This window comes from Eupeodes corollae, chromosome 3, assembly GCF_945859685.1.
Source record: "Eupeodes corollae chromosome 3, idEupCoro1.1, whole genome shotgun sequence".
Classification (NCBI taxonomy): Eukaryota; Metazoa; Arthropoda; class Insecta; order Diptera; family Syrphidae; genus Eupeodes; species Eupeodes corollae.
In genome coordinates, this window is record NC_079149.1 from 81,786,734 (window position 1) to 81,812,132 (window position 25,399).

A 25,399-nucleotide genomic window follows, 5' to 3' on the forward strand; every position below is an offset into this window, starting at 1 on the left:
ATTGTTGATTAACTCCCCAAGCGAACGCTCTACGTTCAGAGATGTGATTGCAGTGGCTTCCACGTGGTTAAAAGCGCCTTCCACGTCAAGGAAAGCAACCATTGTGAACTCTCTACTACTAAGGTGCTAATAAGGTATTTAACGCCATTTTGCCTTTACAGTAGGCACGTTGAGATTTAGAAAGAAGTCTTTGGGTATAAAAACAACTTTAACTTCTCTCCATGCCGAGTTAACATGGACCTCTTTCAATTTCTAGCGATCTGTTCATAGCTGAGGTCATTGACTATGTTGTCAAATTCATTAGCGTTAGAGGAAGGACTAGATAGTCCAGGTTTTAGTAAACTTTGTAATGAGTTCGGAATACAGCCCAGGCAGTTTTCCGATAATTTCGAAAAGTCAATGGTAGGGTTACATTGATATTGAACTGGATATATCTATGATCAGAGAACGAGTTTTCTGTGTTCTATGATTATAGAACGGTGGCTATATACTTAGTTTACAAACTGTAACTTATTGAAACAACCCTTTACTGGTCTTTTTGAAAAAAACTTACCGCTTATTTAACTTTCCAAATTAACTGTTTTTGGTAATACATTAAAATTGACTATGTATATGCCCATCAATGATATAACATTTTGCACTTACCAAAATAATATCTATTTATCAACTTAATAGTGAAGGACGCTACACGCGAACTTTTATACCAACTTAAAAAAAAAAGTTATAACAACAGTAACTACTTTTTTAAATTATTTATTAAAGTTTTTGATCACAAGTTTGATGATATGGTTCATAGGGTTAATCCCGACTCGCCTTGAGTACAGACTGCCACACATCCTGTGGCCACCCAGTTCGACCCTTACATTTGATATAAGTGTGCCTTTCATGTATGAAATTCTGAAATTAATAGACAAATTATATTTTTAAACAATTTATATACATATAAGACATTTATAATTATTAATTATTTCTATCGAAAGCAAAAACCATCTGTAGCAAGTTTCATATTGGCTCTTTTAAAAAGTCTGATTAATGATGTTAAGAGGCAAGTTTAATTTTACAGAGGATCCTTTGCCTAAATAATATGTGTTTTAATAAGCGCAATATTTTCAATATCATCTTGGGAAAGTCGAGATATTTTACCTTGAAGTTTCTGATTGCAAACAAAAGACAAGAGTAGAAAAGCAAAGCAATGGGCAGGTTCAGACGACATAAGGGACTTGAAAGTTAGGCAAGTTTCTGGTATTCTGGATTGGCCAGCTACCAAAAAAGTACCTTCCAATTAAGGCAACTTTAATAGAAAGTTGACCGGATAGTTAGTCAAGAAAATCTCCCTAACTATCAAGTCAAGTCTACTTCTATCAAAATGACAGTTGATAATGTTTTTTCATTCAACTGAAAGCTGAACTTTATTACTCTATGATTTATTTATTTTGTGTACAACTTTATTTAATGGTTTCTGTAAAAGGATTCCTTGTCAATTTGGAAAAGAAATAAGTAATATTTCCTTACAACACAAAATACAAATTTTGGTGGACTTGCAGCTTGCCTGAGGAGTGTTTTGAAGACAGTAATTTTGTTGGTACTTTTTGCAAAATGAACATAAAGTAAAGATTTGCGAAGTAAAGTTCTGAATTTGAAACTCATGACGCTTGAAAAAGTAACTAGTTGCCTTGGTGAAAATTTACGGTCAAAGAATGAAGTTGACTGCAAATGAAGTCCCTTATGTTAGCTGAAAGTGCCCAATGATTTCAGATAAGAACATTGGCTTTATAGAGTTGTCTGATTCCCATTTAAATTCAATAGTGAACCTATCACAGGGTGGGTGATTGGTATAAGGCATAAAAATGTCAAGTTTGAAAATTAATTTCTCAAAAACTTTGCACTTAAAATACTTTATTCAAAAATAAAGTTGAGAAATGGGTTTAAGTGAACTACATATATGTACATGATGGCGCGGTAAAAGTTTAATTTTGTATAGGAAAACAAGCTCAAATATTTCAAAATCTCCAGAACTAGTTTTCAAAATATTTTATTTAAATTTCATATAGGTACTCCTACGACTAATCAGACACAGGAAATATACATTTTAGGAATTCATTTCCAAGAAAATTTGGGAAGGTTTAAAAACTTAAATTCTTTTATATAACATTCAAACTCGTTTTTATTTTAAATAAGCCAGTTTAAGCCATTAAATATAGCAATTATGTAATATTTTTAATAATAACAAAACCAACTCTATAGTTGAACACCTCGCACGTAATCACACATTCAATATTTTATACTTAATTATGCGTATCATTTCGATTTGATGGCTTCTTTAAAGCATCGAGGTTTTGAAGAGCCACGCATACATAATTGCTGACACTCTTTCTAAAATTCTTTCAGTAACTCGACGTCCAAGATCATCCCGAATATGTTCGATTGTATTTAGATCAGATGACTTTTGCCGTGTTTTAAACACTTTAGGGCAGTTATAAATACAATACCAAGACCTTTTTGTACAAGATTTGGGCTTTGGGCAAGTTGTCCTGGTAGAAGATGAAATTGTCTTGTAGTCCGAGATCACTGAAACTGTACCCCAAATTTAGTTTCAAAGCATTGATGTTACCCTTTTGATACATTTTAACTTCCAGAAAAGATTTTTTACCAACCCCAGTACTTGCAACATCCCTATACCATGCTTATAAGAGAATTCCTCATTTGCTTCCCGCATATGTACATATTTTCATGCGTCCCTTTAAGGTTAAATTTTCTGTCGTCCGTTAACAAAACCTTATTTATAATGGGCAGGTTCAGACGACATAAGGGACTTGAAAGTAAAGCTAATTTCTAGCATCTGATTGGCCAGCTGTCAAAAAATTACATTCCAATTAAGGCAACTTTAATGGAAAGTTGACTGGAAAGTTAAGCATTATTCACGACCAACGAATGAATGAATACTCGTCGACTTTGACATTTCTTTCACATGATTTTGACATTTCCTTACTATCAAGAAAAGTCAACTTATGTCAGAATGACAATCTATCATGTTTTTTTAATTAACTGAAAGTTGAACTTTATTCCTCTATGATTTATTTATTTTTCGCACAATTTCATTTAATATTTTGTGTAAAAAGGTTTCTCGTCAAATTGGTAAAGAAATATGGAATATTTCTTTACAATACGAAATACAAATTGTGATGGACTTGTAGTTAGCCTGAGGAATGTTCTGTAGACAATAACGATTTTCGTAGTTTGTACTATGAAGTTGAAGTAGAGGTTTGTGAAGTAAAGTTCTGAATTTCAAATTTATGACACCTAAAACACCAAACTAGTTAGTTGTTTAACTTAGAGTGTCCGTATGGGACCATTAAGTTAGTTGTAAGTTATGGATAATTAGGCTAGTTGCCTAGGTCAAAATTTACTTTCAAAGAATGAAGTTGACTGCAAATGAAGCCCCTTATGTTGTCTGAACCTGCCCAATATTATGTCATGTATGATGGTCATGGCATCTGCTGCTATATGTTCATAAGCCTACTTAAGTCCTTTATATCTATTTGTTTCACTGATTTATCCCTTCTTCTCATTTTGGTCATTATTTTGAAGGAGTCATGTTTTCGTTGCTAACTTCTTTGCTCATTATCTTTTTTTAAAACCATCCTTACAGATTCCGATGATAAGAAGGGAAGGGTTGATTTGCGTAGCAAGTAGATTCTCATCGTTCTTCGTGGATTTTAAGTCTGCATTTGACACGGCTCTTTGTTATGGGAATGTCGTTCAAATTTTGGAAGAGTCCTGTATATGGATACTAATGCAGCAGTTTGGAATTGTACAGAAAGGTCGGATTGGTTCAGAATTGAATCAGGTATTAGACAAGGTTGTACGATGAGTCCAAGCCTATTCGCTTTATTAATTGAACACGCAGGAGAATTAATTAAAGCATTCTTGTTTGTGGTTCTCGCGTCATTTCCAGAATCACTACAGCTTATGATAAACCGGATTTTTGAGTACTGTAAGATATGGAACCTAATAGAATAGTAAACATGGAAAAGTCCAAGATCATGATTTTCAAGAACAGAGGAGGTAGAAAAAAGCTTACAAGTGCTAAAGCCGATATCAGCGCATCTTGGAGTAGGTGTTTCTCAAATAAAAATATCGCACATAGCAAGCATTAAGTACATTGTTTTTAAGGCCGTAGCAGAATCAATCTTGTTCTATGCAGCTCAAGCGTGGGGAGCGAAGCAATATGAAGTTGTGGAAAAATTGTTACGATTCTACGTTAAAAGGATCTTCCGGCTGCCAAAAAACACGTCTATCTATAAAGTTATGTTGGAAACGGGACTGCAGCCACTCTTTGTACGAACACTTCCAATACAGATTGATTATGTGCTCAAAATCATGAATATGTGTAATTATCGGTTACATAAGATAGTCGCACTTCAAACTATTCGAGAGAGGTCGGGATGGTATGCAGAATGGATGAAACTTGCTAGGGAGAGTGACGTGGATCTTAAAATAGATAACTTTGATTTCAATCAATGGAAAGAATCACTGTACCACCTAATTGCATGGGAGAAATAAATCAATTTGTTCTAGATCTGTCAAAACTACAATTTCCAACTCTTGGTGTCATTTTGACGTAGAGCTGGAAAAAACCTTAAATTTAAGCAAAAATCTTCCGTAATACAAGGTTAATAATAATATTGTCATTTGACGGAAAAACTATAGTTACGGGCTCACTCCAGTGCAAAACAGTGAGTGTCCGATAATGTGAGAGAGGCAAATTAAGGAGTTGTTTTTTGCTAATTAATAAATTTAAAAGTATATTTTAAATATATTCTAAGATGATAGTTAAGGTTTACTTTAAGTTCTACGTATATGTAATGTATATTATATGATTTTGATTTTTGAATTGCGAAAATTTACATTTTTTGGTCTGATTATTCGTGTGAGCCACTGTATAAACAAAAAATATACTTACTTTTATTTCGGACTTAATATTTTTTTTAATTCGTGGGCTGCTCATTTTTCCTAGGGGCATAAGTTTTGATCGAAAACCACTTGATATATCTTTACTTCCTTTGATAACATCAGTTAAATATTTTATGTAAAGAATCGCAAGTTTCAGTGTTTTTATCTGTTAATAGTAGAAAAGATATATTATTCAAAATAAAAGTATTAGATAATTCTAATGTTAAATTGAGTGGGTAGAAATAGGAAGTTGTCCCTTTTCAAATTATTCGGAAGGGGTTTTCAAAGAAATCTTGATTACCTTTGAAAGTTTTGTATCGTAGGGCACATTTGGGATTTTACTTCTCAGACAATAAAATGCATTGTTTATGGATTGTGTTCTCCTGCGTTCTTTTTTGTTGGCAGTTGTTCGTCTTTTTACTGTTTGGCCAGGTGGAACTGAAAAGAAAACGATTTTTTTTAATGCAATAAGATTCCAAATGATATAAAATTAAAATAAATAAATAAATTAGGTGGCGCAACCCTCCGTAGAAAACTAGGGCCTATAATGACTTACAACTCTCGAATATTTTCGTGTGCGAGTCATTTTAGGGATGGAGGGAACCTACAGTTTATAAGCCAAACCAGTACGGCAAATTTGATAAAGCACTTTTCATTACAAGAATTACTCTTGGATGATTTGTCAAATCCTCGCAAGAGGCAGTACTCGTGAAAATAAAATGCACCGCTGGATCACACAAACTTGCTCCAGTATGCAAAGAGTCTGTTTCAAAATAGCACCCTTAATTTAAGATTTCAAAATATACCTGCAAAATAAGTTTGTCTTCGAAAATTTAAATGCCATTTGATTTGATTTATTGAATTCTTTAAACAAACTAACGTTAGAACTTAAGACTAATATTACATTTATTCTTAGATTTATAAATTTACAATGCTTTAAGCAATTTGCAAAATAAAAGCTAAACTGAAGTATTGAACAAAATTACTTTAAATGTTTTACTTTTAAAATCATAGCTTACGGAATATACCAAAAAGTTATACTTGTTTTAAATTAAAATCGATTGGTTAAGGGGACTGTTTTTACCATAGTTCTATCTGCTTGATATAGGACGTAAAGGATATTGTCTTCTAATACTTGTACAGCTTTAAGTAAAGTTTAATTGTTGCAAAATTGATGGTAATATGACTGACCCATTGATTAATTTTATAATAAAGCACAGCTTGAGAAAGCGATGGATGATTTATGAGCCTATGATTGTACGGTTAAAGTTCGAGCCTATTGGACCTTGTGAAGAAACCGATTCAGAAGCGTATGAATCTTCTTTGTTCTCCTTCTATTCTGTTTATATGGACTGAATAGAAGGGAGCCCATATTATGCAGCCATATATTGGATATTGGTCTTACAAATGAGTTAAAGAAGTTTAAGAATATAAGGGTCGTGAAAATCTCGTGAAAGCTGTTTTATGAATCCGAGTGTCTTATTTGCTTTTTTAATAATATAGTGATAATGATTTGTAAAAGTTAAGTTTGAGTCAAGAATAATACTTAGGTTAGAGAAAGTAGAGAGTTTAGTCAAATAAGAAGGGTCTAATTGATAATTGAAAAACAATTTTGTTTGGTGTAAAACACATTGATTTACATTTGTCTATGTTTAGTAAAAGCTTATTTATAAAACACCATTCGTGAAAACTATTTAGATCATCTTGTAGGAGGAAACAGTCGTCAAGTGATTCAATACGTTTGAGAATTAGAGGTAAGTCGTTGACCTTCAAAATAAACAGTAAAGTTCCTAAGTGGCTACCTTGTGGTACGCCAGAATTGGTATAAAAATATGATGACCACTCATTCATAAAAAGTACCCTGTATGATCTTTATATAAGTACGACGAAACCCAAACCCAACTAACAAATTTATTGTTAAAGCCTTGGGATTTAAGTTTGGAAGTTAATGTTTTATGGCACAATTTATCAAAGGCCTTAATGAAGTCTGTGTAGACACAGTCAACTTGTTTCCGTTTTTCAAACGAATCAAAACAAAAAGAACTGAAATGAAAGAGGTTAGTAACATTTGACTTATTTTGAACAAAACCATGTTGACTGTTACAAGTCATAGACTTACAATTAAACGATATTACTTTACAAATAATGGACTCAAGAAACTCAGGGATGACGGAAAGGGCGGATCCAGACTTTTCATCAGGGGGGGGGGTTATTGTCACACACTTAAATGAGTTTTTACTCACCGCTTAAATTTTTTTTAATGTTTTGTAAAGGAGGCTAACAACAATTAAATAACATAATGTGTACGAGTATATTAACCTAACCCTTACACATTTCAATTGCAAAATGACAACTTTAGTTATCAAATTATTTTAGAACACTGTTGTCCAGCAAGGTATGGTCTAACTATTTAATTTGGATGACTCCCTACATATGAAAGCATTCCTCGATTCCAAAAGTTTTATTAATATGCCATATTTAGAGGGTCTTTGGTGCATTTCACGCAGATATGTAAGAAATTGTTTTGAAACTTTTTTTCCAAAAATTAAATATTCTTTTCTTGTATCCATTTTTATTTATGCTAAGAACGTTAGGAAAATTCAAAAATCCAGAAAATAAGATAGGACTTTTTTCGACCAAGTTTTTTCGAATTCAATTTTCAGGAGTCTATAATTACTATCGCTATCAGTCTGCTTACTCGTCGATCTTAAAGGAGTCAACAAAACTTAAAAAATTTATAGAGAAAAATGTTTGGCTCTTCTAAGTACATAATTTCTCTAAAAAATTAAATTAAAACAATTTAAGGTAAAAAAATAAGTTGGGATGAAACGTTTGTGTGGCACTCACAAATTACACGTTTCAGATTTTTTTCACTTCGAATCTCAAGAGATTCATCCAAAACAAATTTACTTCAAAAATAGATTCATTTAATTTTTTAAGATCTTTTGTATTCAATAGAAAACCAATTTTTAAATAAATAAAATCCTCGACTGGGTCGCTAGAACTTGATAATTATTTTCCAAAAAGTTTGTTTAGAAATATTTCTTATATTTTAAGATTTAAAAATGTACCTGCAAAATAAGTTTTTCTCAAAAATTTAAATACCATACAAAATCATCATCAATTTGATCATTTGATCATCAAAAAGAGCTTGCACAGAAAGAGAAGATTGTTGATATCGGTCCATTAGCTCTTTGAAAAACTTAAAAAAAAAATAAAGGTTGTTGAGGGGACCCTTCTGGAGCAATACCAAAATATGTTTTTCTTGTAGAAAAAAGCCAAATTAAGAATACAAAGTTTAGAGAAAGTTTAAGAAAAATCACATGTTTTAACTAACAAATTTGTATGGGGACTGCTGTTATTTTTAGTATTAATAAAATGAAAAAAAAACGCCTTACGCTAACCGGCTGAAAACCTTAATTTCAATCAACACAATTGTTTGGACTGTAGTAGCCAGGAAAGACAAACAGACGGATGGAATCGGGGTACCCAACTTTTCGGACTTCTGTACCGTCGTAATGTGATATTTGATTAAAAGCTCTAGTTCAAAATTTTACTAAAGCAAAACTTGCAATAAAGTTCCTATATGTCGCCAGTAAAAATAACTTCAATGCTAACTATTTATGTGTGTCAAAAAAGTTTTGTTATAAAATTCAAGGAATTTAAAGGCAAATTATGCTAAATTTCCGATTTATATTATGTTTTTGGCCTAGTCCTCAGTTAAAAGTAATACTTTAAGCAACAAATGTATCGGTGTTATGTACGAACTCTTCCAAATTTAAAAAAAAAGAAGATTTGATTACTCAAAAGAGACTTAATTTTTTATCTTTTTTTTAAACTAATTTTTGTAGATACAATTTTTCAATTTAAAATACATTTGGTGTGCATTTACTTAGAATATATTAATATACATTTTTATGTTGTCATTTTTGATTTAAAAAAATTGAAAAAGCACCAAACGCGAATCTGCTTAAAACCTGAATTTCCATGTTTGAACTCAATCGACCCAAAGGTTTAGGCTATAGTGGCGATGATAGTCAGACAGACAGACGGGGACTCCCTTTTTTTACTGTTCCAGCATCGTAATGTCGTGTTTGATTAAAACCTTGAGTATAAAATTGTTAACGAACTCAAAACTTGTAGGTCGCACTGGTATGGATTAAACACAAGAACCTTAGAAGGACAGTCCTACGCACTTACCATCACGCCACGGGTACCAAATCAAATTATAGTTTTTTAAATAAGATACTTAACGATAAACAGCCTTATAGCGAAGATCAAGTATTAACCGATAGAAATAGAAACTGGTATTATCAAAGTGAATTGATAAAATATCATACCATTGTAAGTACCTCCAGTTTTTGTATTTGACAACAGAACTTTTTTTTGACGAAAATGAGGAGTTGGTAAATAATATTGTTAACTTCCCATGGGAAGTTATTGTAATCGGCCCGATTTGTCCGATTGAAAATTTTGACATTTCTCCACGTTTCAAGATCCCTAGAGTCGAAATAAAATTTGTTTAGAGAGATGTCTGTGCGTACGTGTAAACGTTCTTCCGTTCGTCTAAATAAATTTTGTTATACAGATAATCATGCAGAAAGATGCAGAAAGGACTCTCAAAAAATTGAGTGGATGTTTTTCTTACCAATTTAAAATAAAGGTGGAAAAGTTGGTTACCCCAAAATATCTCACAAACAAATGAGGCTAGAGACTTGAATAAATTGTATATTATATATTGTAACGTGACACTAAACTTGTATATTTTCGGAAAAATTCCAATTAAAAATATTTGTCACCTCAAAAATTTTACGAACAAAAATTGATTTTATTTCCAAAACAACTTTGTGCAACGAAGAATAACCTTTTTAACATCTGGTAAATTTTTAAGAAAAATCGAATTGATAGTTTTTTTTTTATATAAAAAATTTAAAAACCTAAAAAAATTAATAAAAGTTAGTAAAAATTTATTTTCGATTCAAATATCTTTTCAAAACTTTGAGACATTGGCTTCAAACTACTTTTATCTTGTATGAAATATTGTTTTTTTTTTAACATTCGGTAAAATTTAGACGCAAATCGAACGAAAAATTAATAAAAGCTGGTAAAAACAGATTTTCGAGTCAATTATCTTTTCAAAACTTTTAGATATTGGTTTAAAACTACTATCATATTTGAAATATAGGCTTCAAGCTATTTTTTTTTTGTCAACATTCAGTAATTTTTTTTTATAAAAATCTAACAGTAATTTTTTTTCATACAAAATTAAAATCTACAAAAAAAAAAGTACGCAAAATTGGTAAAAATTGATGTTCGGTTCCAGATATCTCGAGAATAATAGAAGACATTGACTTTAAATTAATTTTATTCATCCAATTTGTATTTGTTTATAATACATTCCCATTTTTTCATTTTTTGCCCAATCTTATCAATATAGACTTATGGTATATCTTATGGGAAATAGTCTAAATTATGAAACTTTCTGATTTTTTAACATATTGCGTTCTGAACTTGAGGTCGAAAACTTGGATTATTAACTATCATAAACAATCAACCAAAATAAACAGAACTACCGGATTTAACGTATGGTCTATTTTGTATAGTTATGCATTCAATATTATGAAAAAACCAGTCTTCTACTTCTGTCGAATATACCACTTGTAGCAACTTGCTTTTTTTCTCGCAACAGCACAAAATAAATTCAAATCCAAAATATTTGTCAAAAAAATCCAAATGAAATTTAAATAAAATTAAAACGCAATCAAACAAATTTTAAAATTTCAAACTATCTGATTGAAAAAAGGACACTGGTCAACACTGGTTTTGTCACACGAACTTTGATAGCTTATTTTGTTTTGTTAATCTAGTCTCATTATTAAATCACAATTGTCAAGTGTAAATTAGCCTTAGTTTTGTTGTGATACGGTATAACTCAAAACTTGTTTTAAAAATATTTGTGGTTGCATTTTAACACCTTTTTGTTTTAGCATTTTTTTGTTATTAACCCCGTTAACATGTCGAGGAAGTGTAACAATGATCCTATCTATTTATGTTATGTTTGCGGAGAACTGACATTCAAAAAACAAAGACGAAACTTTACGAGTCTTGTGTTGAAGTGTTATCACCAATGTTTTCCTTATGTCTGTTGCATAACGTGTGTGAAAAATTCAACCGACTGGAAGAAAGGCGCACGACCTATGCCGTTTGCAGTACCCATGATATGGACTGAACAGCGAGATCACGTTTCGGATTGCTATTTTTGTCTCACTGACATAAACGGTATAAAATACAAGAACAAAAATACTGTTATTTACCCTTACTTATCTTCGGCTATAAGACCAGTCTCTAATTGTAAAAAATTGCCAGAACTATGACCAGTTGCAACTACATCTGTTAAGAGTAACCATTCACAACCGTCTACTTCAGGTAAATGTGATGACGAGCACGATGACTTTCAGTTTAAAGGAATTGGAAACGAGCCACATTTCATAACTCAAGGAGACTTAAATGATTTAGTTCGGAATCTAAATTTGTCCAAAAAACAATCAGAACTATTAGGATCTCGTCTAAAAACTTAGCGATTTAGAAAAATCTGCATGGAAGGATTTTAAAAATGTTGTTGCAAATTTGTTGGGTAACCACAAGAGTGACAGCTAGAGGGAGTTGGTTAGCGAGCTGTTAATGACATATAAAGCTTTGGGTTGCAACATGTCACTTTAGATCCACTTTTTAGACTCCTAACTGGATTTTTTTCCTGACAATTTAGTGCCTGTCACTGTCATCGACACGCACGGTAAGTGTTTCCATCAACACATTTTGAATATGGAAAACGGTACTAAGGCAAATGGAACCCAAATATGTTAGCGGGTTACTGCTGGGCAATTAAAAGGGATCAACCAGAAGCAAAGGTTAGGTTAGGTTAGGTTATAGTGGATGTCCAAGATGGAAACGGACACACTTAGGCCAGTTTAATGGCCCATTGTGATACCACATGAATCTTGAGGCTTCCTCCTAAGCTCAAGCTAAGTCCCTTACGAAACGTGAGAGGCTGATTATACTGATATGATTTAGATCATTTAGATCGTTAAAGAAGAATTCTCCTAGGTAATTCTTGCGTTTTCGAGCTAGGGCATGTGCAGAGAAGATGAAGAACAGTTTCTTCCTCTTCCTCGTCCATACAGCTTCTACAAAAGTCATTTGAGAATACGCCTTTTCTCGTGGCGTGCTTTCTTATTAGACAGTGTCCGGTTATGACACCTATTATCGAGCTTAAATGCGATCTGCTTAGAGAGAGCAAGCACCTTCAACGTTTTAAATCCAGTGTTGGCCAAATGTTTTATGTGGCTTGACACGTGGTGATGTTATTCCCCCTGGTGCCTGCCCTCCTCGCAGCGTCTTGCATTAGCAACAGTTTACAAGTAGCGATTGGTAAGCCAGTACTTGTCAAACGTGGTAGGATGGGCTGTACTGTACCGTTCCTGGCGAGTTCATCTGCCTTACAATTACCTGGAATGTCTCTATGGCCCGGCATCCAGCAAGGGTGAATATTAAACTGTTGCGCGATCTCCATTAGAGATGATCGACTGTTATGGACTGTTATTGAGTTTGTAGAGACAGAGTCCAGGGATTTGATAGCGGCCTGGCTGTCAGAGAAAGAAGAACCAGAAGCGCAACATGGAAGAAAATCTAAGATTTATTAAGTCATTTATAAAAAAAATACAGTTTTGGTTAACAAGATCTGTGTTATTTCGCAATATTTTAAATTACTCAATAAAATAAAATCTTTGGCCAACAACTAAAGCATAAAATATCAAAAAAGTCCGTGTGGCAAAAAAAGTTAAAGTTTTGTTGACCAGTGGTATCGAAACTTCAAGTTCTACTCTAAAGCAAACATGACGCTGATTGGTGTTAACCGGCGGCCAGACATAAGGCATGGGTGAGAAAATGATTTTTTTCCTGGTCAAAAAAGAGCTTCTTTATGCATCAATTATAGTAAACTAATCGGTAAGAATTTGTTATTCATAACAATATTAAAGTTCATTAAATTATGGACACGTACATACAAACATAACTATAATAAAAAGGAGAGAATAAATTTTTCAGAAAAAATTAGCTAAGTGAACATCACTCCTTATTATTAAACTAAATTCAAAAATGCCAAATTTCGAGTTATGACGATATTGCAGAAAATGATATAGTTTAATATTCTTTTTGATTAAAGATGATTGTTGCGGCACTTCATGTTTATTTCATAATGAACTGATCGTCAGGAAGTTTTTTTTTGTGAGACATCGTTTAGCGTTGCATAACTAAATGCTTTCGGGATTTTGGTTTGGTTGGTTTTCGGGGTTTTGGCTTCACCCCTGGAGTTTTGCTTGTTTTTGTGATTATCTTGGGTAATATGATTGCAGCTTTTTAACTGTGTTTGCTTTCACATAGTAAGTAGTATTTTCTTGATTATATTTTATATTTTTTTTTATTATGACAAAGCAAGGGTGGATCCAGACTTTTCATCTTGGGTCACACTGAGTTTTTACTCTTCGCTTAAAAATGTTCTTTAATGTTTTGTAAAGGAGGCTAAAAAAATTTAAATAACATAATGTGTACGAGTATATTAACCTAACCTTTACACATTTTAATTGCTAAAATGATAACTTTAGTTATCAAATTATTTTAGAACACTGTTATTCAGCAAAGTATGGTCTAACTATTTAATGTGTATGACTTCCTCATATGAATGCATTCCCAAAATCCAAAATTTTTCTAAATATGCCATATTTAAGAGCGAAAACACAATCGTTTAGGTTTTTTGAAATGTAAGAAATTATTTTGATACGTAGTTTTTTTTCAAAATATAAAACATACGTCTCTTGTATCCGTTTCTATTTATGCTAAGAAGGCAAAAAAATCCAAAAATCCAGAAAATGAGAGACGATCTGATATGAAGAAATGCCGGGATTTTTTGACGAAGTTTTTCGAACTCTATTTTCGGGAGTCTATTATTACTATCGCTATCAGTCTGCTTACTCGTATTTTGATCTTAAAGAAGTCAACAAAACTTAAACATTTTAAAACGTTTGTGTGGCACTCACAAATTACACGACTCAGAATCTCTTTTCAATTCAAATCTCAAGTGATTCAAAGCTTGTATATCAATATGACCCGTTTATTATGTAATTCAATTAGCCTTTAGTTTAACAAAAGTGTCACTTTTGCTGTTTTTGGGACATTTATATTATTGAAATTCGTGTTTAAATATTAGTTCTACAGCATCCAAAGCAAATTCACTTCAAAAGTAGATTTATTTAATTCTTTTAAATCTTTTAAGATCTTTTGTATTCAACAGAAAACCAATTTTGAAATAAATAAAATGCACGACTGGGTAGCTAGAACTTGCTAATTTCTTCCAAAAAGTCTGTTTAAAAATATTTCCTATTGGTATTTTAAGATTTAAAAATGTACCTGCAAAATAAGTTTTTGTCAAAAATTTAAATGTCATTTTATTTTTCAAAAAATTTAGATTAACTTATTTTTTTTCGAAAGTCATTTTGAATTTCAAATTTTGTCTTCAAAATAGTTTTTTTGAGGGGTACCCTTCCGGAGTAATACCAAAATATGTTTTTCTTGTAGAAAGAAGCCAATTTAAGAACACACAATTCAGAGAAAGTTTTAGAAAATCACATGTTTTAACCAAAAAATTTGTATGGGGACTGCTGTTATTTTTCGTATTAATAAAATAAAAAGAAAACGCCTTACGCTAATCGGCTGAAAACCTGAATTTCAATCAACACAATTGTTTGGACTGTAGGAGCCAGGAAAGAGAGACAGACTGACGAAATCGGGGTACCCACTTTTTTCGACTTCTTTACTGTCGTAATGTCATATTTGATTAAAAGCTCTAGTTTGAAATTGTTTACTAATGCAAAACATACCATATAGTTCCTATATGTCGCAAGTAAAAATCACTTCAATGTTCACTGTTTAGTATGTGTGTCATAAAAATTTAACAATAAAATTAAAGGTTAGTTTAAGGAATTTAAAGGCAACTTAGTATAAAATTGATGATCTCTTATTCAAGATTTCTTCTTAAGAACCCGAATATTTGCTTTTTTCTTAAAAACAATTTCATTGGAAATAATTTAAAGCATTACTATAGTTTTTTCAAATTCTAAATTGAGTGAAAACAAAAATTTTAGTTGCTTTTGACAGCAAACCACTTTTTGGTGAATGTCGTTAAATTACTAATAAATCTTTAGAAGAAATCTTTACTTATATCTCATATCACCCCCCCCCCCCCCCTCCCAGGATCGTCACTTGGTCAAAAGTTGATGAATTTGTGCAGCGTTTTTGGAAAAGGCTGAATTTCCGATTCATATTATGTTCATGGTCCAGTCCTCAGTTAAAAGTAGTACTTTTAGTAACAAAGTTTAAGGAAGTAAAATACAAATGTTGTGTTGATATACAAACAATAAATAATTTATAATATAATGGTCATATCCCTTAACGCAATACGATTAGTTTTGAATTGAGGGGAATTCCTACGAAAAATCAAACAAATTATCATGACCCCTATGAACCCCCCCTGGATACGCCATTGTGACAAAGTCCCGAATGTAGCAGAAAAACAATGTATATCCGAACGCTATTAAAATAATTATTGTATCAAGAATTAAGATCTAATAATTATATCGTTTCACATTTTATTTTACGTTGCCACTACTCAAAACTATATGCAGTATGCACAGCAGTCTTTCGAAGCTCGAATCTAGTTTTCTTTTTTAACTACATGTTATAAATTTTAACAAATAAAAAGAGGATGGGATGCGATCCACACTGTTAACTTCCCATCCCACCTGTCGATTGGTCTTCCTTAAGAGTTTTTAGGCTTTCGTGTTGGGTTAAAAAAGTTAAAAGTAGTTTAGAGCCAATATCTCAAAGTTTTGAAAAGATATTTAAGCCGAAAATAAATTTTTACTAACTTTTATTAATTTTCTTTTTAGGTTTTTTATTTTTGTAAGAAAACTGTCAATTCGATTTGATTCTAAATTTAACCGAATGTCGAAAACAATATTTCATATAAAATAAAAGTAGTTTAAAGTCAATATTTCAAAGTTTTGAAAAGATATTTAAGTCGAAAATCAATTTTTACCAACTTTCATTCATTTTTGTTTAGGTTTCTATTTTTTGTAAAGAAAACTGTCAATTTGATTTTCCTCAAAATTTGTCCGAAGGTTTAAAATAATATTTCTTATAAAATGAACTTCGTTGGAAGCTATATTTCAAATTTTTGAAAAGATATTTTTTGTCGAAAATAAATTTTTACCAACTTTTGTTAAATTTTTTTTTAGGTTTTTTTTTTATAAAATAAAACTGGATTTGATTTTTCTCAAAATGTTACCAGATGTTAAAAACGTTATTTTTCGTTGCACAAAATTGTTTTGAAGATAAAACCATTTCGTAGGTGTAAAATTTTTAAGGTGTCGAATTCGTTTCTTTAGTTTTTTTTGATTTATAAAAAAAACTTGAGTATCCTCAAGTACGAGTAATTGAAGAGCGGCAATTACATCCACAAAAAGTCACTTTTTGGTGGGCTCTTTTGTCCGGAGGTATAATTCGTTACGATTTAACGACTGTCATCGTCAATTTGAAGTGTTATGGTCATATGATAACCCAACGTTTTTTTGCATGGTTTCAACAAGATGGTGCCACACAACTCGAACGAATATGGCTTTATTGCAAAAAAACATTTAAAAGCCTCTTTTTTCTTATGGGACTACGCGAAAAACAATCAGCTTAGTTGATTGTTGGTAAATGACAGTCAAAATAACCGAATTTGATCTATGTAAGTTGATAGTCAAGTGGATGCCTAGAAAGCTTTTTCCTACAAAAATGTCGTTTCGGAATAGAGGTACCAGACGCTTGCAGTTAACTTTTTAAGGTAAAAAATACATTCTTGTAACGGACAAAGCTCACGACATTCGGAAAACACAAGAAAAGTAAGAATGTTATTAAAACACAGCCAATTTAAAACTTAAATTAAAATTTTGGTGATAGGGCGTTGTGAATAAAAAAATAAAAAATGAAACATGTAAACGGTGATTTTTTAAGAGCTTGAGAACTTAAAAAAAAAAAAATTGGTCCATGACATTAACTTTTTGAAGATAATTTCATTTAAATGTTGACCGCGGCTGCGTCTTAGGTGGTCCATTCGGAAAGTCCAATTTTGGGTAACTTTTTCGAGCATTTCGGCCGGAATAGCCCGAATTTCTTCGGAAATGTTGTCTTCCAAAGCTGGAATAGTTGCTGGCTTATTTGTGTAGACTTTAGACTTGACGTAGCCCCACAATAAATAGTCTAAAGGCGTCAAATCGCATGATCTTGGTGGCCAACTTACCGGTCCATTCCTTGAGATGAATTGTTCTCCGAAGTTTTCCCTCAAAATGGCCATAGAATCGCGAGCTGTGTGGCATGTAGCGCCATCTTATTGAAACCACATGTCAACCAAGTTCAGTTCTTCCATTTTTGGCAACAAAAAGTTTGTTAGCATTGAACGATAGCGATCGCCATTCACCGTAACGTTGCGTCCAACAGCATCTTTGAAAAAATACGGTCCAATGATTCCACCAGCGTACAAACCACACCAAACAGTGCATTTTTCGGGATGCATGGGCAGTTCTTGAACGGCTTCTGGTTGCTCTTCACTCCAAATGCGGCAATTTTGCTTATTTACGTAGTCATTCAACCAGAAATGAGCCTCATCGCTGAACAAAATTTGTCGATAAAAAAGCGGATTTTTTGCCAACTTTTCTAGGGCCCATTCACTGAAAATTCGACGTTGTGGCAGATCGTTCGGCTTCAGTTCTTGCACGAGTTGTATTTTATACGGTTTTAGATCTTTGCGTAAAATCTTCCATGTGGTCAAATAACACAAACCCAATTGCTGCGAACGGCGACGAATCGACATTTCATGTTCTTCAGCAACACTCTCAGAAACAGACGCAACATTCTCTTCTGTACGCACTGTACGCATTGGTGTGGTTGGTTTAATGTCCAATAAAGTAAACTGAGTGCGAAACTTGGTCACAATCGCATTAATTGTTTGCTCACTTGGTCGATTATGTAGACCATAAATCGGACGTAAAGCGCGAAACACATTTCGAACCGAACACTGATTTTGGTAATAAAATTCAATGATTTGCAGGCGTTGCTCGTTAATAAGTCTATTCATGATGAAATGTCAAAGCATACTGAGCATCTTTCTCTTTGACACCATGTCTGAAATCCCGCGTGATCTGTCAAATACTAATGCATGAAAATCCTAACCTCAAAAAAATCACCCTTTATATTCGGTAGGTCTGAGAATAGATTTTTATCTATTTTTTATATTCCTAAGTGCTATGCATTACCATAGTACACGGTGCAACGATCTTACCATAGTATTCGGTGACGCTTTGTAGAATGAAGCATTGATTGCTATTGAGGATCTTTGCATTGTCATTGCCAACTTAACACTCAGAATGCAGAACAAAGAACCATTTATGACCACATCGTGCTCGCAGCTTCGGCAGGACAAGATGGATTCTTTTTTTGGATGCAAAAGTTGGAACTGGCAAAACATTCCTTATTTCGCTAATTCTTGCTAAAATAAGATCAAATAATTGTTTTGCATTGCCTGTTGCATCTTCTGGGATTGCGGCAACTTTATTGGATGGAGGCAGAACAGCTCAGCCCAGACGCAGTGTGCAATATAAAAAGCAGTCAATAATGGCCAAAGTGATGAATGTACTATGGAACACAAACATTCGCTTGAGGCGTTGAACAGGATATTGAAAGATATAAAAAACAACGACAGACTTTTTGGCAGCACTCTTTTCAGGTGATTTCAGATAAATACTTCCCGTTATTTGGCGTTCAACGTACGCTAATAAGATCAACGAGTGCTTAAAATCATAGACACTCTGGCGTAATGTTGAAAAAATTCTACTGAATGTAAGTATGTTCAAGTGCTTCAAGGTCCATCCGCTAAAAAAATCTCAAAACAACTGTTTGAAATAGGAGACGGAAAAGTTACTACAGATGAAACTGGATGCATAAAACTATCTGTCGATTTCTGCACGGTTATTGATTCACAAGATCAGATTATTGACCAGATATTTTCCGATGTACACAGACAATATACAAATCGGGAGTGGCTGGCAGAAAGAGCAATTTTAGCAGCAAAAATGTAGATGTCAACAAATTAAATCCCAAGATACAACATTTGTTACCAGGAGACTTGGTGTCATACAAATATTGATACAGTTTGTGAAACTGTAAATTATGCTACTGAGTTTTTGAACTTATTGGATTTACCAGGCACGCCACAGCATAATATACAACTGAAGGTTGGATCTCCGGTAATTTTGCTTCGTAATTTGAACTCACTACGGTTGTGCAACGGCACGTAATAAGTAATTACAACATTAAGAAGAAATTTTAAGAAAACAACTGCAAAAATTGAGATTCTATAAAAAAAGTTCATTTAACAATTGCATTACAAAAAATATAGTTTTTTTGTGCATTGGAGTTGGCAAATTCTTATATGGTGCTGAACTAATCAGTTCTTCATTGTCTCACTTGCACTTTACACATCGAAACATTATTTGCATTTTAGAAAGTGCTGTCAAACTTAATCATTTTTAAATCTTCTTCTGCGGTGGAAACACCAAAAAGATTTATTTAATAAAAACATAGCAAAACTTAATTAAACTTATCCTTTCTATTCTTGCAAAATAAGCCCAGTTAGTCCATTTTCATTAAAAAAAACCTAAATAATATCAACAGTAACAGATTGATTTTTTTCCCCAATGGAAAACACATGATTCTAAATGCACAACTACTCAACGAACATTTGAGAACGAAATCACATAAGATCCATTCGAGACTCATATAAATGTCAAAAACCCATCCTTAGTAAGATTCTACTTTAACTTTCATCGGTAGTATTCATACTGGGGATATTGCTTTTGTTATTCGTGTAAAATCCAAAACACGAAAAAGAAATATAATAAAAAAACAAATATTTGATATGCTGTGTATTAACGTTAACTTTAAAAAAAAAAAAATGAATAACCCTGTATTATCCAAACCTGAAATAAAAAAAAGAGGCTGGGATGCGACCAACACTGATAACTTCCCATCCCGTCTGTCGATTTGTCTTGCTTAAAAGTTTTTCTATATGTATTTTTACCAAATTTGGGCACTATTTTTTGTAGATTTTATTTTTTTATGAAAAAACGGATTGTTGAATTTTTATATACAAATTACTGAATATCGAAAACAATATTTTCTGTGAAATAAAATAAGTTTGAAGCCAATATTTTTAATTTTTGAAAAGCTATTTGAGTCGAAAGTAAATTTTTACCAAGTAATTGTTTTTTTTTAGAGTTTTATTTTTTGTAAAAAAAAACTTTCAATTCAATTTTTTTCAAAATTTTATCGAATGTTAAAAACAATATTTCCTTTAAGATAAAATTAGTTTGAAGAGAATACCTACAATTTTTGAAAAGATATTTGAGTCGAAAACCAATTTTTATCAACTTGTATACAATTTTTTTTAGGTTTTTATTTTTTGTAAGAAAACTGTCGATTCGATTTTTCTCAAACTTTGTCCTAATGTTGAAAACAATATTTCTTATAAGTAAAAATTAATAAGAAGCTATTATCTCAAATTTTTTAAAATTTTTTTACCAACTTTTGTTAATTTTTTCCGGTTTTTAATTTTTTGTAAAAAAAAAAACTGTCAATTTGATTTTTCTCAACATTTTTCAGAATGTTAAAAACAATATTTCTTATAAGATAAAATAAGATTGAAGGCCAAATTTCAAGTTTTTGAAAAGATATTTGAATCGATATTCAATTTTTACCAATTTTGAGTAATGTTTGGATTTTTATTTTTTATAAAAAAAACTGTCAATTCGATTTTTCTCAAAATTTTATCAGATGTCAAAAACATTATTCTTCGTTGCACAAAATTGTTTTGGAGATGAAATCATATTTTAGTCTTAAAATTTTTTTTTTTCAGTTTTTTTGATTTATAAAAAAAAACCTTTAATGGAATTTTTCCAAAAAATATACTTGTTTAGTATCACGTTACAGTTTATTATATAAAGTTTAATTCAAGTCTCTAGCGGTTTTGGTTCGTAAGATATTTAGGGTTAACCAAAATTTGCACTTTTTTTTCAAACTGCTATGGTATGAAATCGATATCTCTTCTGGTTCTTGGGCTATGGACAACGAAAAAAACATCGCGAACGTACGGACGTACGAACGTACGTACACACGCACGCACAGACATCTTTCTAAAAATCTTTTATTTCAACTCTAGGAACCTTGAAACGTCGAGAAATGTCAAAATTTTCAATTTGACAAATCGGACCCATTACAATAACTTCCTATGGGAAGTTAAAAATACTTCAACTCATCTTCAATAACACTGGTCAACACTGGTTTTGTCACACGAACTTTGATAGCTAATTTTGTTTTGTCAATCTAGTCTCATTATTAAATCACAATTGTCAAGTGTCAATTAGCCTTAGTTTTGTTGTGATACGGTATAACTCAAAACTTGTTTTTAAAATATTTCTGGTTGCATTTTAACACCTTTTTTGTTTTAGCATTTTTTTGTTATTAACCCCGTGAACATGTCGAGGAAGTGTAACAATGATCCTATCTATTTATGTTATGTTTGCGGAGAACGGACTTTCATAAAACAAAGACACAATTCACTCCCGTCCATTTCAGGGGGGTTATTATGAAAAACGAAACTCGTTCAAAATAACGCTTATTCGTTAAATTGCGATTAGAAAAAACGATTGTAGTGGCACTAAATCGTCAAATTACGATTAAGAAAAACGAAAATCGTAAAAATGACGATACTCGTATTTTTATTTACGAGTGCCTTCAGCTCTCGTTCAGCGTTCGTTTTTGGGGTAGATGTCAAATGTCATTTATTTTTTTTGTTTTTGTTTGGTTGGTTTTTGTTTTGTTAAGTGCGCAAAAAAATGTAAGTAAATAATAACTAAAATTGTCAAAAACATACAAATAAGTTATTTCTAACCTTCTAGGCCTACAACTAATGCTAAGCAGTTGGATTTGCTGGTAGTTTTTATGGAAACCAATCCAAACATAGCAAAAAATTACTTGCCGACGAGCCAAGCCAAAGCCAAATCCAAAATTTTTTGGAAGGCTTTGACTGATAAGCTAAATGCATGCGGTCCTCCAGAGAAACCAATGGATGGTTGGAAAAGTGTAGGTTTCCTTAAATCAAAAGATGGAAAGATTTTAGGTACAATCTTAAGCGCAAAATGCGTGGAAATTTGCTCCATCGAAGTGGCACAGGGGGTGGCCCGAATAAGCAAACAAAATATTCGGAAAATGAATGGCATAAAGAAGCTGATAGACGGCGCAGAAAACTTTATGATCTCAAAAAAGAAAAACTTGAGGAGTTTAAATGCAATAACATTAAGAAAAACAATGCACGAAATAGTCGCAGTGAAAAAACATTTTATAGAATTAATGCAAATTACATTTATTTTTGAAACTTCCTCGACTTTATTTATATTTTGACATTTGTTAATAGGAGTGAAGATAGTTGCTTCTTTAAAAAATTATCATTTTTCGTTTTTGCCTGGCAACTTTTTTTGCTTTCTATTTTCGTATCTTATAATCGCTCTTCACCATGACTTTCGTTTCTTCGAGTTTCGTTTTTTCTGCCGTTCGTTTCGTAATTCATAGTAAGGGCCCAGGTAAATGTGTTGACGAGGACGATGACTTTCAGTTTAAAGGAATCGCAAACATGCCACATTTCATAACTCAAGGAGTCTTAAATGATTTAGTTCGGAATCTAAATTTTTCCAAAAAACAATCAGAGCTATTAGGATCTCGTCTAAAAACTAAGCGATTTAGACAAATCTGCATGGAAGGCTTTTAAAAATGTTGTTGCCAATTTGTTGGCTATCCACAAGAGTGACAGCTAGAGGGAGTTGGTTAGTGAGCTGTTAATGACATATAAAGCTTTGGGTTGCAACATGTCACTTAAGATCCACTTTTTAGACTCCCACCTGGATTTTTTTTCTGACAATTTAGTGCCTGTCAATGACGAGCACGGTGAGAGGTTCCATCAACACATTTTAAATATGGAAAAGCGGTACTAGGGCAAATGGAATCCAAATATTTTAGCGGATTACTGCTGGGCAATTAAAAGGGACCAACCAGAAGCGAAACATGAAAGAAAATATAAGATTTATTAAGTCATTTAAAAAAAATACAGTTTCGCAATATTTCAAATTACTCAATAAAATAAAATCTTTGGCCAACAAATTTCATTTAACTATTTATTTTTTCTTATGATCACCAACTAAAGCAACAAATATCAAAAAAGTCCGCGTGGCAAAAAAAAGTTAAAATTTTGTTGACCAGTGTAATAAATTTAACTTGTATTGGAACGCATGGTTAAGTAAAATTTCTTAACGCTAACTTTATTCTAATTTTATTTAACCAAAACCATAGAAATCGAAGTTTTCTTTTGTATTCTCAAGACAGAAGGCTTGTGCCATTAAAATGTATTTCAAATATGGTTACAAATTTAAGTGACTTCAGTGACAATATTTTTATTATAGACTAGTATCACCTTTCCACACGCTCCTATGACTAGGCGATTCATGTGCAGGTGCAGATTCCTATAGTATCCCAAAAAATTATGCCTTTTTACAAACATTCATGTAAATATAGATATCAAACTACAATTTCGAAAAATTGTAACTATATTATTTATGTTATCGAGTGGAATGGGAAAATTACTACTAAGCAAGATATTCTAGCAGAACTATATATTTACGTATTTGAATTTAACGTAAACAAGAAGGATCATAAATATCTTCCATCAGTAAATCTTGCCGTCGATTTCAAAGAAGAGTTCCCCTTCACAAAAACATGACGTCAATTACGAGAACACTATTCTCTAAGTACCTACAATTTAAAATGTTTTATTTTTAACATAAATAGCTACATATATACTCTAAATGGAATTGGATGAATAAACCGATCCGATCTTCGAAGGGTGCTATCAAAATCAATTCAAATTCCCATGTTCAATATTTTCTGCATCCGCCCGCCGACGGCGACGGTGGCGGTGGCGGGTGGATGGCGCGGTGTCGTCTTGAAACACTTCTGACTAATCCAGCAGGGAAACATCAGTTCCATACTTTGTTTATAAAAAACTCGTCATTAAAAAACCATTTAAGGAACAAAAAAGGGTGTTATTCATTTTTGGACTTACTCATTAAAAAACTTTATTTTTTTGGAACGCACTTCGACAAATTTGGTATAGGAATTGTACAATTGTAGTGAAATTATAAAATGTTTAGCAAAGTTTAATATTACTGCCCAGTGATAAATTTTCAAGTGATTTATTTTACCGAACGTTTTCTACTTTAAAAAAAAAAAGACTTCATACAATTTTTGCTACATTCCAATGAAGGTACTTGAAAACACATTAAATTTTTTAAAAAAGCTATTTAAAAACACTTACGTTCAATTTGCTGAATTTTAAAAGGATTCGTTTTGTTAGGGTATATAATGTCGGATGTGGTTGTGTAGCACGATTTAAAACTATCCAAAATGATTGGAACAAATTCTGCCATGGAGTCACATTCACAAAAAAGTTGTTTTGTTCCTTGTTTTATTAACCTTCATAAAACTTAATAATACTATTCCCGAATTTTGTATTTCTTTTTAACGGCGGACACAATTTATTTTGCTTTCAATCGAAGTTTAGTTTTGTTCCATTACGACGAGTTCGGAAATCACGTTTCATCTACTGACTGACTCAATCATCAAATGGGATGAATCTCTTTGTTGTATGTAAAATTGCGCATCTTCGAATAAGACACGCCTTCATCTGAATTTGGCCAATTGAATTTTCAACTGAGTACATACAATGGATAAAGTAATTCGGTGCACATAGTTATAGATATTGAAATAAAATAAAGATATAGACATAATTTCAATATTCAGGTGCATTGTACAATTTAAAACTTGCAAATACTCTAAATTTAGTCAAGAAATCAATTAACTTAATGCGTGGATATTTATTTATCTTCTGAAATCTTTCATAGAAAAGGTTTATGATTTCATACAGAAATTAAATAACATACATATAGAATAAGTTTGAATTATCTTAAGATAAACAATCTTTTGAAGTTATGTACCTACAATTAGAATTTGGTTTTGAAATAATAAACAACAACTTAATAGTTACTTTATAATTTTATGATTCTAATCGTAGCAGAAGTTAACCCAAAGTAGCCCCAACATCTTCGTATTGCAGTTTTGTCCACAAGTTTTTTAAGAGGTTGAGACTTATGGGAGGTGCAAGTCGATCATACTGAAATATTTATTAAATTCA

General features: G+C 32.1%; 1 protein-coding gene across 1 annotated transcript; it reads right to left on the reverse strand.

Annotated features, from left to right (window-relative positions):
• Positions 1 to 747: 747 nt before the first annotated feature.
• LOC129949325 (heart- and neural crest derivatives-expressed protein 2) lies at positions 748 to 24,815 on the reverse strand. Its single transcript, XM_056060716.1, has 4 exons — positions 24,524 to 24,815; positions 5,255 to 5,391; positions 4,964 to 5,119; positions 748 to 897 (listed from the first exon to the last, which is right to left on the reverse strand). The coding sequence occupies exons 1-4, from the start codon at positions 24,633 to 24,635 to the stop codon at positions 799 to 801; spliced, it is 504 nt and encodes a 167-aa protein (XP_055916691.1). The 5' UTR covers positions 24,636 to 24,815; the 3' UTR covers positions 748 to 798.
• Positions 24,816 to 25,399: the final 584 nt, after the last annotated feature.